The sequence below is a fragment of the Pseudorca crassidens genome, chromosome 12 (assembly GCF_039906515.1).
Source record: "Pseudorca crassidens isolate mPseCra1 chromosome 12, mPseCra1.hap1, whole genome shotgun sequence".
NCBI lineage: Eukaryota > Metazoa > Chordata > Mammalia > Artiodactyla > Delphinidae > Pseudorca > Pseudorca crassidens.
Genome location: NC_090307.1, coordinates 66,574,258 through 66,587,691, shown reverse-complemented (window position 1 = coordinate 66,587,691; position 13,434 = coordinate 66,574,258). Strand labels below are relative to the sequence as shown.

The window sequence follows — 13,434 nt, the reverse complement described above, 5'->3', positions numbered from 1 at the left end:
GAAGCAACCGAGAGCATCAGCAGAAACAGATGGTGAGGGCAGCGCACAAGAAATGGGACTTGGGACAGAATCTGGGCCAGTCTCCAGAGGCTGTGTCACAACATGGAGTCAATTTTACCCCTTCAACCTGTACTGTCCTGTCACAGCCAAGGCAACCGTGGACCACTTGGAATGTGGCCGGTCCAAATTGAGATGAGCCCCGAGTATAAAATACACACTGGGTTTTGAAGATATAGTATGAAAAAAGAGTTAACCATCTCATAACTAATTGTACATTGCATGTTTAAATGATAATATTTGAAATGCATTGGTTTAAATAAAATATGCTATTAAACATCATTTCATCTGTTTCTTTTTATCTTTTTTTAAAAAATGTAGCCACCAGAAAATTGGAAATGGCAGATGGGGCTTGCATCCGTACCTTTGAGGGTGGGAGACAATCGAGGCTAGAGCGGAGGAGTGCAGGCAAGGCTGGATCTGGGAGTAATAAAGATGAGGAATGGAGGATCCAGGCTGCAGCAGGATGATGGGCAGGAGGTCAGATTTTGGCCGGGTAAGAAATGACTCAGACTAAAGGAAAGGTTTAGACAAGGGGGAGGCCAGGCCTGGTGACTGATGAGGAAATGATACCACTACTTTGTTGAGCACACGTTACAGTCAAGTGCAGGTTAAGCATTTTATAGAAATTAATTGGTGCTATTATTGTCCTCTTTACAAACAACACTGGAAATGTTGGCCTAGCATCCAAATGACCCTTCTGAGGCTGACCAGAGCTAAGACTCATGCTCTGCCTGGCCCGAGGCCTGGGTCCAAGGTCCCATCCTCCAGGAATATGGTGAGGCAGGCGTGCTGGGATGATGGAGGAGCTGACCTGACTCCCTGCTCTCTGGGTTTCTTGTCGTGGCTTGGAATCCCAGAATCACAAAGGATGAAAGCAAGGGAAGAACAGGTTACAAGCAGGTGACAGAGTTCTTTGGGGACCACCTAGATGGCCTTTGGAAACCAGGGGCTCAGGGTGCAGATGTGGGCCAGGGTAGCAAGAACCCACTGTTCCCTCTTTACCCAACAAGCTCATTGGCAAGGCCACGCACACGCCTTGTATCCCTCCTGCCCCCGGGTCTTCCAAGGGTCCAGAGGGTTAGTATCCTGGAGTCCTCAGGCAGGAGGAGTGACCTTGATCACCCCACCGAGTGTGGTTTGGCTGAAACCTAGAGGCAGGAACCGGGTGTTTCTCTGGAGCAGGGGTCAGCAAAGTATGGCCTGAGTGCCACATCCAGCCCAGCCCTGTCTGTTTCTCTAAATAAAGTTTAATAGGAAACAGCCATGCCCGCGTGTCCACATATTGTCTGTGGATGCTTTTGAGCCATAAGGACAGAAATGAGTAGTTGCTACAAAGATCACATGGCCCAGAAAGCCAAAAATATTTACTACATGGCTCTTTACAGAAAATATTTTCCAGCCCTGCCGCTTTCCTGCACAGAAGAGGAAACGTCTTTCTCTCTCCTAGACCAGTGTTTCTCAGGTGGGGTGGTTTTGCCACCCTGGGGGCCTTTGGTGATGCCTGGAGACATTTTTGGTTGTCATAACGAGGGGCAGGAGGTTGTTTGGTGGGTATAGGCCAGGGATGCTGCTCGACATTCTGCAGTGCACAGGACAGCCCCTCTACAGCAGAGCAATCTGGCCCAGTGGAGGACCTAGACCACCCCTATCACTGGGCACAGCTCTCCTCCCCAGAGGCCCAATGAAGGCATTTTCTAAGCTGCTTACCCTGTGCACAATCAGGTGACAAAAGGGGGTCCTGTCCCTGGCAGGGGCATCCCCCAAGATGCTATGGCAGCCCCCTGCCTCCCAGGACCCACAAGACCAGGGGCTCCGGCCAAGCAGACCGTGACCGGCCAGGTCTCCTGAGACCTTCACCCTGGTTGGGTCTTGGGTGTGTCCCACTCATTCTGACTGTTCGCAGAACATCTGGGGCCTCCCTGGAACAAATTCAGACCACCCAGCAAAACAAATTCCCAAGACACAAGCAGATTTAATTCCCGAATCCAGCCTCCAAAGGGGTTTCCAGGAGCTTCTCCTCACCTGGGGCAGCCCAAGACCCCACCCTCCTCGCCACACCGCCCTCTCCTCGGGGAGGCGTGCCCTTCTGCCTTTGGTTCAAGGTAAGCGTGTCCTATGGTGCCTGGGAGGCTGGAGCAGCAGGCTCCCTTTCCTCCCTCCTCTCTCTCTGCATCTCCGGCCCCTGCTCCATGTCCCCGGCCCCCACGGCGCAGAAATACACAGCCTCATCCTCCGGCTGAAGATCAGAGATGCTCAAATACCCTGTGTTCTTAGCCAGGTCTTTGGAGCCAGAGAAACGAGGGGGGACCTTGGGGCCCTGGTTCTTGTCCGAGTGGGAGAAATATCTCAGCAGGAACCTTGGGGGGTGGCCGGCCCTCTGCTGGTACCAGTAGATGCTGTGAACACCGACATCATGGTCGCTGCTCAGCGTGCAGGCCAGGCGGATCGTGGTTCCAAGGGACGAGGACACGGATGGCGGCTGATTCAGCACCGGCTGAGGGCCACAAGCTGGAGACACAGAAGCATGTCGGCATCCAGGGCAAAGCAGGGCAAGGGAAGGGGCCGGGGGCCTTGAGCTCTGGGGGTCCTCACCTGTGCAGTGGGCCAGGAGCGCCAGCAGGACAGGGGTCCAGGACATGGTGCAGCCGAGCAGAGCTCTGCCTCCAGTGTGCACTGGGGCCCCGGGCCCTCGCGGGGCTGCGCCAGCACCCTCCTCCGCCCTCCCAGGGGTGGGGCCGTTGCACGCCCAGTTCCCAGTGGCCATCCCAGACTTCTTGGGTTTGCATTGTTGGTTAGGGGGACGGCCCCGTGGTGGCCTTTGCAGCTCCTGCCTTGGCCCCATGGAAGCGTTTAGGGAGGAAGCACCTGCTTGGAGCTCGCGGGCCAGTGCCCAGGAGGCCAGGCTTGAGTCCCTGAGGGGGTAACTTCAACATCCCCCTGAAGAAGATGAGCCCCACAGAATAAGGTTCTTGTGCACATTCATGTGCCTGGTGAACCGGGAAGAGAGGACAGGTACTCAGGGTGGAAAATACCTGCTTAGTGCTGCAGAAAGTGTAAGGGGCCCTGGGGGGAGGGGGCCACTCTGTCCACTCCCATGTCCCTAGCGCGCCCTCCACCCAAACCCAGCCCCTTTCCTCCTGGAGTAAAGCTGGAGTGACTAGCAGCTCCCTAGAAGGGAGCATCTTGGCGGGGGGGCCCAGGGCAGGTGGAAATGGAGGTAGAGTACCCTTACCCACTTCAGCCCTGCCCTGGCCCTCTGCCCCCTCCTCCTCATGATGATCTCCCCAGGGATCGGGGGAGGAGGCGTAAGTGAGCTCAGTGGTCCTGGGGGCCCACTCCTTGGCCAGACCTGCACGTGCATCCTCAGGTCCATAAATAAGACGCTGTGTGGGGAATGAGGGGTTGTACAGAAAAGAACTGGCTGCTCTTTGTCCCTGGCACTTGGAAGGGAGTCTCTCTAAATCCTTGGAATTTCCCGAGTGATAGGAGTGTCTTAGTTATTCATGGGGGACCCTGAGTTTAAGCTAATGGGTGATTCAGGATGGGGGCTGGCCATGAAGAAAGCCCCACCGTGTGATTCAAAGCTTAGGGCTTTAGGCCATGAGATACCAGCACAATCCCCAGGGCGGGGAGGGGGGCCCGAGGCTGAGTGCAAGCACAGAGCCAGTGGTCCCAGCAATTGTCCTGAGTAATGAAACCCCAGTGGAAACTGTGGACACAGAGGTTCCGAGGAACCTCCCAGGCTGGTGCACTGTGGGCGTGCAGGAGGGCAATGCATGCTGAGAACACAGCAGCCCCGCATCTGGGACCCCGTCGCCCCTCATGCATCTCTTCATTTGACTGCTTCTGGTTTGTAGCCTTTGCAACAAAACTGGAATCATAAGGATGGAGCTTTCTTGAGTTCTGTATTTCTACTAAGTCATGCAGCCTGAGGGGGCTTGGGGACCCCCCAAATCTTTGGCCAATTGGTCAGAAATATAGGTGGCCTGGGACTATCTGAGTTTGCAATCTGAAATGAGCAGTGTTATTTTGGGGGGGAGGGGGCTGTGCCCTTAACTTGTGACAGTTTACCTAACTCCATGTAGCTGATGTCAGAATTGCATTGCAAAGGGCACTCAGCACTGTCTGCTCCCCATTCTCCAGCTCACTAAGCAGGCACTTTGGCCCAGTTATGGACTGGATTGTGTTCCCCCAAATCCATATGTTGAAGCCCTAACCCCCAATGTGACTCTATTTGAAGGTAGAGCCTTTAAGGGAGTAATTAAGGTTAAATGAAGTCATAAGGGTTGGGCCCTAATCCTATATGACTAATGTCCTTATAAGAAGAGAAAGAGACCCAGAGCTCACTCTGTCTGTCTATCTGTCTGTTTACCTATTATCTAGCTACCTAACTATCCATCTATCATCTATTAATCTATCTGTATCTCTTATCTAATTTTTATTTTTTAATCTTACTTTATTTTTTAAAATATTTATTTATTTATTTGGCTTTCCTGGTCTTAGTTGCTGCATGTGGGATCCAGTTCCCTGATCAGGGATCAAACCAGGGCCCCCTTCATTGGGAACGTGGAGTCCTAACCACTAGACCACCAGGGACTTCCCATATCTATCTGTCTATCTATCTATCTATCTATCTATCTATCTATCTATCTATCTATCTCTGCACATACACGAAAAGGCCACGTATGTGAGGACACAGCAAGAAGGCAGTCATCTACAAGCCGGGAAGAGTGGGCTCACCAGAAACCCACCCTAAAGACACCTTGATCTTGGACCTCTCGCCTCCAGACTGTGAGAAATGAATTTCTGTTGTGTTAAGCCCCCCAGTCGGTGCGACGTCGTTACGGAAGCCCCAACAGGCTAACACAGGCCCAACATTCTTTCCTATAACTCCACTCCTATATTTCTCCAGAGGCACTTAGGAGGCATCCATACGGACCCGGAAACAGAGGAAGTGCACAAACAGAAACCAAGCCACTGAGGGAAACAAAGTTTTCTCTGCAAAAAGGGGCGTGAGCCCAAAATCCTGGGGGAAATCATTGTTTCCCCATCTGTTCAACACATAACCACCCTGCTCCTGCTCTGCCAGGCACTGCAGATGCCATGGCAGATGTGAGGGCAAGATCCTTGTCCTCACAGGGCCTACACTCTCTTGGAGAGTCAGGCTGGTGGACCTGTTGGAGAGGCAACGGCCCTGAAGGTGGCTGTACTGCAGTCCCCGAGCCTGGGCCCGCGATGTCCCCCGTCATCCTGTAAAGCCCTGTCCTTCTCCGGCCGCCATCTTGGCAGACTGCTGACAGATGCTCCACGTCCCCCAGAATCCTAACCGTTGAGGGAAAAGGAGTTGATTTCTAGCGTTCCCCAGAGATAAGGATTGAAAGGAAATGTTAGCTGGGCTCAAGGAAGAGGTGAGACTGCATCTTACTTCTCATCAGCCAGCGGATCAGTCAGCATCTTGCAGGAAACAGGACACAGCCATTGGAGGGTGTTAAGGGTTGAATTGTGTTCCCCCCAAATTCATGTAGAAGTTCTAACCCTCCCCCCAGTACCCCAGAGTGTGACCTTCCTGTGACATAGGATCTTCACTGAGGTAATTAAGTTAAAGTGAAGTCATTAGGGTGGGCCCTAATGCAAAAAGACTGGAGTCCTTACAAGAAGGGGAAATTTGTGACTTCCCCGGCAGTCCAGTGGTTGGGACTCCACTCTTTCACTGCTTAGGGTATGGGGGTTTTTTTGTTTGGTTTGGTTTGGTTTTGGTTTTTATTTCACTTATTTATTTTTGGCTGTGTTGGGTCCTCGCCACTGTGCCTGGGCTCTCTCTAGTTGTGGCGAGCAGGGGCCACACTTAGTTGTGGTGCGTGGTCTACTCATTGTGGTGTCTTCTCTTGTTGTGGAGCACAGGGTCTAGTCATGCGGGCTTCAGTAGCTGTGGCACGTGGGCTCAGTAGTTGTGGCACACGGGCCTAGTTGCTCTGAGGCACGTGGGATCTTTCTGGACCAGGGCTCGAACCTGTGTCCCCTGCATTGGCAGGCGGATTCTTAACCACTGCACAACCAGGGAAGGCCAAGGGCCTGGGTTTGATCCCTGGTCGGGCAACTGAGATCCCACAAGTCATACGGCTTGGCCAAAAACATAAATAAATAAAAAGAAGGGGAAATGTGGGCAGAGACAGACACTCAGAGAGGGAGACCGTCTGAAGTGACAGAGAGAGAAGACAGAGATCCCTTGAATAGATCCGTCCCTCAGAGCTCTCAGAAGGAACCAACCCTGCCCACACCTTGATGCTGGACTTCCAGCCTCCAGAGCTTTGAGGCAATAAATTTCTGTTGTTTAAGCCACCCCGTCTGTGACAACTTGTTGCTGCAGCCCTAGCAAACGAATCCAGAGACTGTTCCAAGATGGCCCCACAAGGCCCCTTGTCATACGGGCTTGTCCTCTCACCAGAAGCTGGAGTCTATGTTTCCTCCCCTTGGCTCTGCACAGGTCTGTGACTATGGCTGAAGTGACCCGTGTGAACTGGGTGGCCCTGAGCAGCTGGGTGCGCACTGGGGCTCTTGTCTCACAAACACAGAATGGAGCAAACATGCCTCTGGCTCCCATGAACCCCTGCGTGGCCTCAAGCTGCTCTACGTCCAATCTCCTTGTCCTCTCAGAACTAGCCTCCTTCCTTTAGTGCTAATTTCAATGTCACCTCCTCTGTAGTCTTACCTGACTGCCCCAGGTAAGCAGGCTCACCCCATCTTGCTCTACTACTTTCATTTTTGACATGAAAGTATACACTACTTTCATTTTTGTCAAAGCGTTTATCCAGGTTTATCCATGTGCATCTGTGCGAGGACCACAATCTGTGCGAGGACAAGGACCGTTTCTCTGTATTCATCACTGAATGTACAACCCTTAGGTAATACAGTTCCCCTATAGATTCACTATTGTGTAACAACGTGAATGAATGAATGAATGAATGGTGTTTCTCTCATGGGGGTGATGGCCCACACAGCAGCTGGTGGGCACACAGGGTGTGGGCAGCAAGTGGCACCCATGAGCAGCTCATGCTCTTCAGCCTCTCGCTCTGGGTGACCAGCTGGAAATTCTAACACAGCCAATTGTGTTCCTAGCCCCACTGAATGCATGTCGCCCACATTGAGGCCCCAGTCTATTGAGAGGGGACCAGACTCACGCCAGCTGCCCTGCCTCTAACTAGAACCACTAAAAATCTACCTTCTGCCCCTGCTGAAATCACACAGGACTATACTATCAACCAAACATCATCAAACATCTTCCTAAGAGTAGAAGTGACCCACAGCTGAGCCCCAAGAGTCTCAGGGTGGAGGAAGTGGGGTTAGAAGGGCAGAGGGGTCCCCCCTCCCATCTGACATGTGGGGGCAGGGAAGGGACGGGAGGAATGTTCTCTTAGTGTAAAATCATGGTGGGGGCATGCTTTGTTTCACTTTATTTTTGGAAAAAGTACCAACTACCGTGCAAAGACCGGGTGGAGAGGAAACAGCAGGGGAAGGATTTTACAATAAATGGATCGACATTTGCGTGGATCTACATTTGTAAGCAGTCATTTTCCATCATAAAATAAGTAAAATGAGGTAGTTTCTCATTTCAAATCAGTGAACAATGAATTATCAAAGTAAAAATAGGTCAGTGCTTCCTTTTTAAGATTTTTCCACTTTGCCTTTTAAACAATCATCATCAGAGATATTTTTGTTTGTTGTATGTCCACACTGTAGATGAATAAACAAATTTCAGTAAGTTTCTGGTGGTTAGTTTAGTTTTGGGACTTTTTTGGTGTTTTGTTTCTGCATTGAGCCATATTTGGTCATTTACAGCTTCCCCTAACCTGTGTGGGCATTTGGGTGTGTGACTCTCAGCACAGGGTGACCTTATTTGCTTTTTAACATGGTCATTCCGATATTTTGATGGTACCAAGAAGAAACACTTTTGAGTGTTTATCTTTTTTAAAACAATTACTTTTCTTCTTGAATGAATGAAATAATCAATCCCTCAAACATTTGAACTAAGCCCCCAAATCCAATCAGGCTTAGCTCTGGGCAAAGAATATGAAAGTGCTGAAACTTTCTCTTCTTTTTAACAATTTACTTAATCAGATTAATCTAATTAGGGCATTTAACAGAGCTCTGGAAGGGAGAGATTCTCTCACTCCCTTGGGAGGGATGGAGGTCCAGACACACCAGAACTCCAAGCTTGTGTGTTGCCTGACCAGCTGAAGGTGGGATACTCCAAGTTTACTTAACGTTCTGTTTTCCATAAGGAATTGAGTTGGCCAAATTCCTGTGCCCAAGATGCCATTTTCCCAGTGTATAGTTACCAACGGGGATTCCCTTGGAATCTCCCTCTCTCTGAAGTCATTACTAAGAGTCAGATCAACTCTTCCTGTCTACTGACAATTGAGGGAGCAGAATTCTGAGCTGAGGACCAAATCTCAGAGGCTGGAGACTGAAGGAGACTGTGGCCATCCTGACTGAAGGAGCTGTGGCCCCGGCTCGACCCCCACCCCCACCCCCACCCCCATTCATCCAGATGTTTGCCAAGCATCAGGTCCTGGAAGCTGAGGGATGGGTGAGGGAGATTGGTAGAGACTGGGGGATTTCTCTAACCCCTTTATAACATAGGATTTACAAACTCAGATGACGCTTAGAGCATTCAGGTGAGCCTGGGGCAGAAATTCTGCTCTGCACACTGATGTGGTTGGACCCCTGGGGCTCCACATCCTGGGGAAGGATCCATATTGTTGGCCCCCCTATCCTGGGAAGCCCAGGGCACAGTTACAGGGTGCAATGCCCCAGGGGCCAGAGGAGCGGGAGATAACAGGATCACTTGGTTGCACAGAGCGTGTGGGGAGCAGGTTTCTGCCCCACTTGCCCGTGGCCCTGGAGCTCTGGTGGTGCGCTGAGGCTGTGGTCACGTGTGCCACAGTAATAAGTAGCCTCGTCCTCGGGCTGGAGACTGGAGATGGTCAAGGAGGCCGCGCTGTTGGACCTAGAGACTTAGAAGCGGGGAGGGACCCCCGTGGGCCGACTGCTATCTGCAAAGACCACCAGCGTGGGGTCCCCGCCCAGCACCCTCTGGAGCCACCTGGCATAGCTCCTGCCAAGGTTGTTGTTGCCCCCAGAGCACTGGATGATGACCGTCTGTCACAGAGTCCCCGAAACCGAGGCCAGCTGGGTCAGCACTGACTGTGACCAGGACCATGGAAGGAGAGAGACAGAAAGCAGTCACCCTGAGCTGAGAGCCGGCACTGAACCCAGGAGGAAGGCAGGAGAGGAGCCCACGTGCCCTGCCGGGCTGTGTCCTGAGACCGCATCAGCCGGTCACCTGGGAAAAGGGTGAGGAGGGTGAGGGGAAGCAGAGTGGTCCAGGCCATGGTGGAGGGGCCCACAGAGCTCCAGTCCTGAGACCACAGCGGAGGCTGGGTTCCCGGGTCCCTCTAATACCCGCTGACACCTTCGTGGGGCAGAAATGCAGGAGGATGCTGCTTCCTGATTGGCCCCTGCCGGCCCAGGGCCCTGCTCTGGGCATTGACTGCATGGGGTTGGGGAGTGCTGGCCTCCTGGAGCCGCCTCTCTGGGGCGGAGGGGGCGCCTGGTCCCATCGGGACCCCGCGGGTCCTGGCAGAGCACGGCTGCAGTCAGTCACACCCGGGTGAAGGCCCTGTTGGCGCAACTACCTTAGAGTCCCCTTGGGGGTTCCCCGTTGGGAGGTCGCCACCAGCTGTCCCTTTCGGACAGCTCCACAGCGCCTCCTGCCGGCTGCAGATGCGCGAGCCCCAGCACAGGGATGAACTTGGGGGCGATAAAATATATATCGTTATTACAGCTGACCTCTAAAATTCATCATTTCCTTCATTTGTGAATACAGGCAAAAAACCTCCACAGTACTGGCCATACCTGTTTGTCACCAACAGAAGTAGCAGCTCTTTTCAGATCACCAACCTCCAAATACAGTTTACACTTATCACTGCATCCGAATTCTGGTAGCTATTAGATCACACCTGCTGCTACACTATCATAGACTTGTTAATTCTACCATCGTGATGAGTGTGCTTCAGGACAATTGGATTTGTTTGTAATCCTGTGCATTTGTCAGTGTTCTCCAGACAAAGACATCCAGGACACACCTGCAGGCAAGCGAAGCTGGGTTTCTGGATTCACTGCACTGTGGGAGCCGTGGGGTGTCTCTATAGGAGGGTGTTAGGAAAGAATTATTAGGGGATTTGGACTTATGTTAGGGAATTTCGGGGAAGGTACAAGGAAGCGGGGCTTTGCTGGTGGTTGGATGCTGTCAGGAAGCCGGGTGATCCTATCACTGGGTACTGTCCTCATTCTAACCCCAGAGGAGGGAGCCCAGAGGAGGAAGCCCAGAGGGGGGCCGAAGCTGTAGCTGGGAGAAAAGTAGCACTTACTCACAAAAGCCAGCATGGGGGGATGTTTGGTCATTTTGTGGTTTGAACAATGCTCACGTTTTCCTGTGTTCATATATGACTGTGGAGTGGTCTTATTTTGTCTTGATCCAGCAGGGTCCCAGACTGGCCTTGTCTGAGGCTGGCTTTCTGTGAAATTATGCATGTTCAGAGGAGCTGTAGGTGCCAGGCCAGCTCCCGGCAACCCAAGACCTGGCTGCTCCGACCAGCAGGCTCCCAGCTGTCAAACGCCATCTTCCCTCTCTCACATACATATCTTAAGAAAGTGATAGTGGTTTTATGAGTATTTTTTTTTTAACATGCGTCAGTTTAATTGTTCTGCAGTGCCCAAACTATTCCTCACTTTCTTTTGCTTTATAACATGTGTGGAGATCTCTGTGTTTACAGCTGCATACTACTCCATCACCTGCATGGCACATTTTGCTTATTAATTCCTGACTGTATTGGTTTCCAAACTTGGTTGCACATTAGAATCACCTGGATGCCTGGGTCTCACCCATACCTATGAAACCATAACATCGGGGGCAGGGCATCAGAGCCAGGAATCAGTGCTTTTTTAAAGATTCCAGGTGGTTCCAATATGCTGCCAAGTTTGGAAACCCCTGCTCTTTGCAATAGTTCCGGAAATCCTGCTGCTTGTTAGAATCACCTGTGGGGCTCTTTCTGTTGTCCAAGAAGTGGAACATTGTTTGTGTTCTATTTCTTTATCTGGGTGTTAGTCACTCAAGAGTGTCTGCCTTGTGAAAACTCATCAAGCTGTATGCTTGTGGTTTGTGCACTTCTCTGTACAGTAAACCTTCTCTGTCCCCTCTGAAGATGTCAGCACAACACGTTACACCTGAAGACTTTTTTTTTGAATTCTATTTTATTTATTTTTTTATATAGCAGGTTCTTATTAGTTATCCATTTTATACATATTAGCGTATATATGTCAATCCCAATCTCCCAACTCATCACACCACCACCACCACCCCCGCCACTTTCCCCCCTTGGTGTCCATACGTTTGTTCTCTACATCTGTGTCTCTATTTCTGCCCTGCAAACCCCTTCATCTGTACCATTTTTCTTGGTTCCACATATATACACCTAAAGACTTCTGACACTGGATTTTCTTCAGTGTAGGGGATGGGATTGGAGTTCTGGGCAAGAGCCATGGTCAGAGGAGGGTGCGTTAGCCTCATGCTACAAATTCGGAGGTCACCACAGGCTGCTTCCTGCAGTCCATGGAAGTTTCATCTCTTCTGCAGAGAGTAGGAGGATGGTACTCAGAAAGGGTCCCTCTGTATCTTCACCCAAGATGTTTCTTGCACCTTAAAGTCTAAACATTTACTATTTCTGTGGCCTGACATGCTACGGTTGGCGCTCTGTTGAGCTCAGTGGGAAAAGGGATGTTAACTCTGAAACAGAGTGATTCAGGATCTCTGAGGCCAGCAAGAAACCAAAATGAAACCCAGAGTTGCCTGGGCACATATCTGCAGAAGATAAAAACTCTAATTTCAAGAGATACATGCAACCCAATGTTCATAGTAGCAGTACTTACAATATCCAAGACATGGAAGCAACCTAAATGTTCATCGACAGATGAAGGGATAAATAAGATGTGATACACACACACACACAAATATTACTCAGTCATAAAAAAGAATGAAATGGAGGCACAAGAGAGAGGGGTCCCTGCCACAGCTGCCAGTGCAGGAGTGGGGGCCCTGGTCCTGAGACCCAGATCCGATGAGTAGCCTGATCCTAGACCCTGAGAGGAGGGAGGAACATTCCTGAGACCTCACAGATGTGTGAATGGGGTGGCGGTACCCCACTGCCTTTCCACCCTTGCTCAGGATAGGGGAGGGGTTTTCATGTCAATTGGTTCCCTGATCCTTGACTGCAGTCCTGCCTCAGGCCCAGGCCTTGGAACCCTGGAACCCAAGGCCCACAGCCACCTTCGTGCCTGCGCTGCGAAGGCCACCTCAGGTGGAGAGTGGACAAAGGGAAAACACCCGCTCACGTTCCCGTGGCGAGGCGCGCCCCGCCCTGCCGCCCACGTGATCTCCCCTGAGAGCAGCAGGCCCCGCCCATCTGCCGCGTGTGAGGCGAGAGGCTTCTCTCATCCGCGTCAATCGCTGAGCTCTTCGCGCCCGGCCTGGTACGTGAAGCGTGGAGAGTCGTGCAGTCGCGCGGGCCTCAGGAGGCCTTGGGCTGCTCAGGTCAGGGCCTCTCCTCCTTCCCCGAGGTTTCTTCCCTCAGCTGCCCCGCGGGGTTTGGGGACGTTCAGGCCTAAGGGCTGGCGCGGCCGAGGCCTCAGAGCGTGGCCCCGGCTTCCCGTGCTCCCGGTCGGCCCTGACTGGGGCCCAGAGAGGTTCTGAAAGGAAAGCTGGAAGCGCGGCGTGGGGGAGTGAGGACTCCGGGGGGCGAGACCTCGTTGAGCTCAGGCACGGGCCGTCGTTAGGCCCTCAGGCCGCGGACGGTGCTGGGGACGCCGTCTGCTGGGCTGAAGCGAAGGCTCGAGGAGACGCAGGCAGGCTCTCCGGGGCAGCCGGGGAGCGCGGGCCGGGGCCGGACCCCCGAGCAGTAGGTCCGAAGGCGGTGGACTCCCCCCGCCCGGGCCCCAAATAATCTGAAATCCGCGTTCTCTGTTGGGCTCTGAGGCCCCACTCAGAGCTGGACGCCCTTCCTTGAACGACCTGCCGAGGCTGCTCGCCTTCCTCGTGCTCCCGGAGTTGCCCTCCAGGCCTCTGACTGGCTCATCCCGGCAGCGCTGGCAGCGCGCGGTGGCTGTGCTCAGGCTGGGGGTGGGGGGGTGGGGGAGGCACTGCGCCCCGAAGGTGCTGCCGGGCCTGGCCAGGGGGTGCCCGTCGGGGGATGTGGGGGGCTGCGGTATGCGGGTGCTCCGTGAAGGGGCCCAGACATTGAGATTGGGGGGTGGATTTGC

At 52.6% G+C, this 13,434-nt stretch overlaps 1 protein-coding gene across 1 annotated transcript; it reads right to left on the bottom strand.

Moving 5' to 3' along the window:
• Positions 1-2,173: 2,173 nt before the first annotated feature.
• On the bottom strand, positions 2,174-2,698 carry VPREB1 (V-set pre-B cell surrogate light chain 1). The gene is made up of 2 exons (XM_067700034.1): positions 2,653-2,698; positions 2,174-2,568 (listed from the first exon to the last, which is right to left on the bottom strand). The coding sequence occupies exons 1-2, from the start codon at positions 2,696-2,698 to the stop codon at positions 2,174-2,176; spliced, it is 441 nt and encodes a 146-aa protein (XP_067556135.1).
• Positions 2,699-13,434: the final 10,736 nt, after the last annotated feature.

Excerpts from the sequence above, each read along its gene's own strand:
- VPREB1 (XM_067700034.1), bottom strand. The coding sequence starts at position 2,698 with ATGTCCTGGACCCCTGTCCTGCTGGCGCTCCTGGCCCACTGCACAG. Across the intron at positions 2,569-2,652 it reads GCTCCTGGCCCACTGCACAG|CTTGTGGCCCTCAGCCGGTG; the intron begins GTGAGGACCCCC and ends CTGTGTCTCCAG.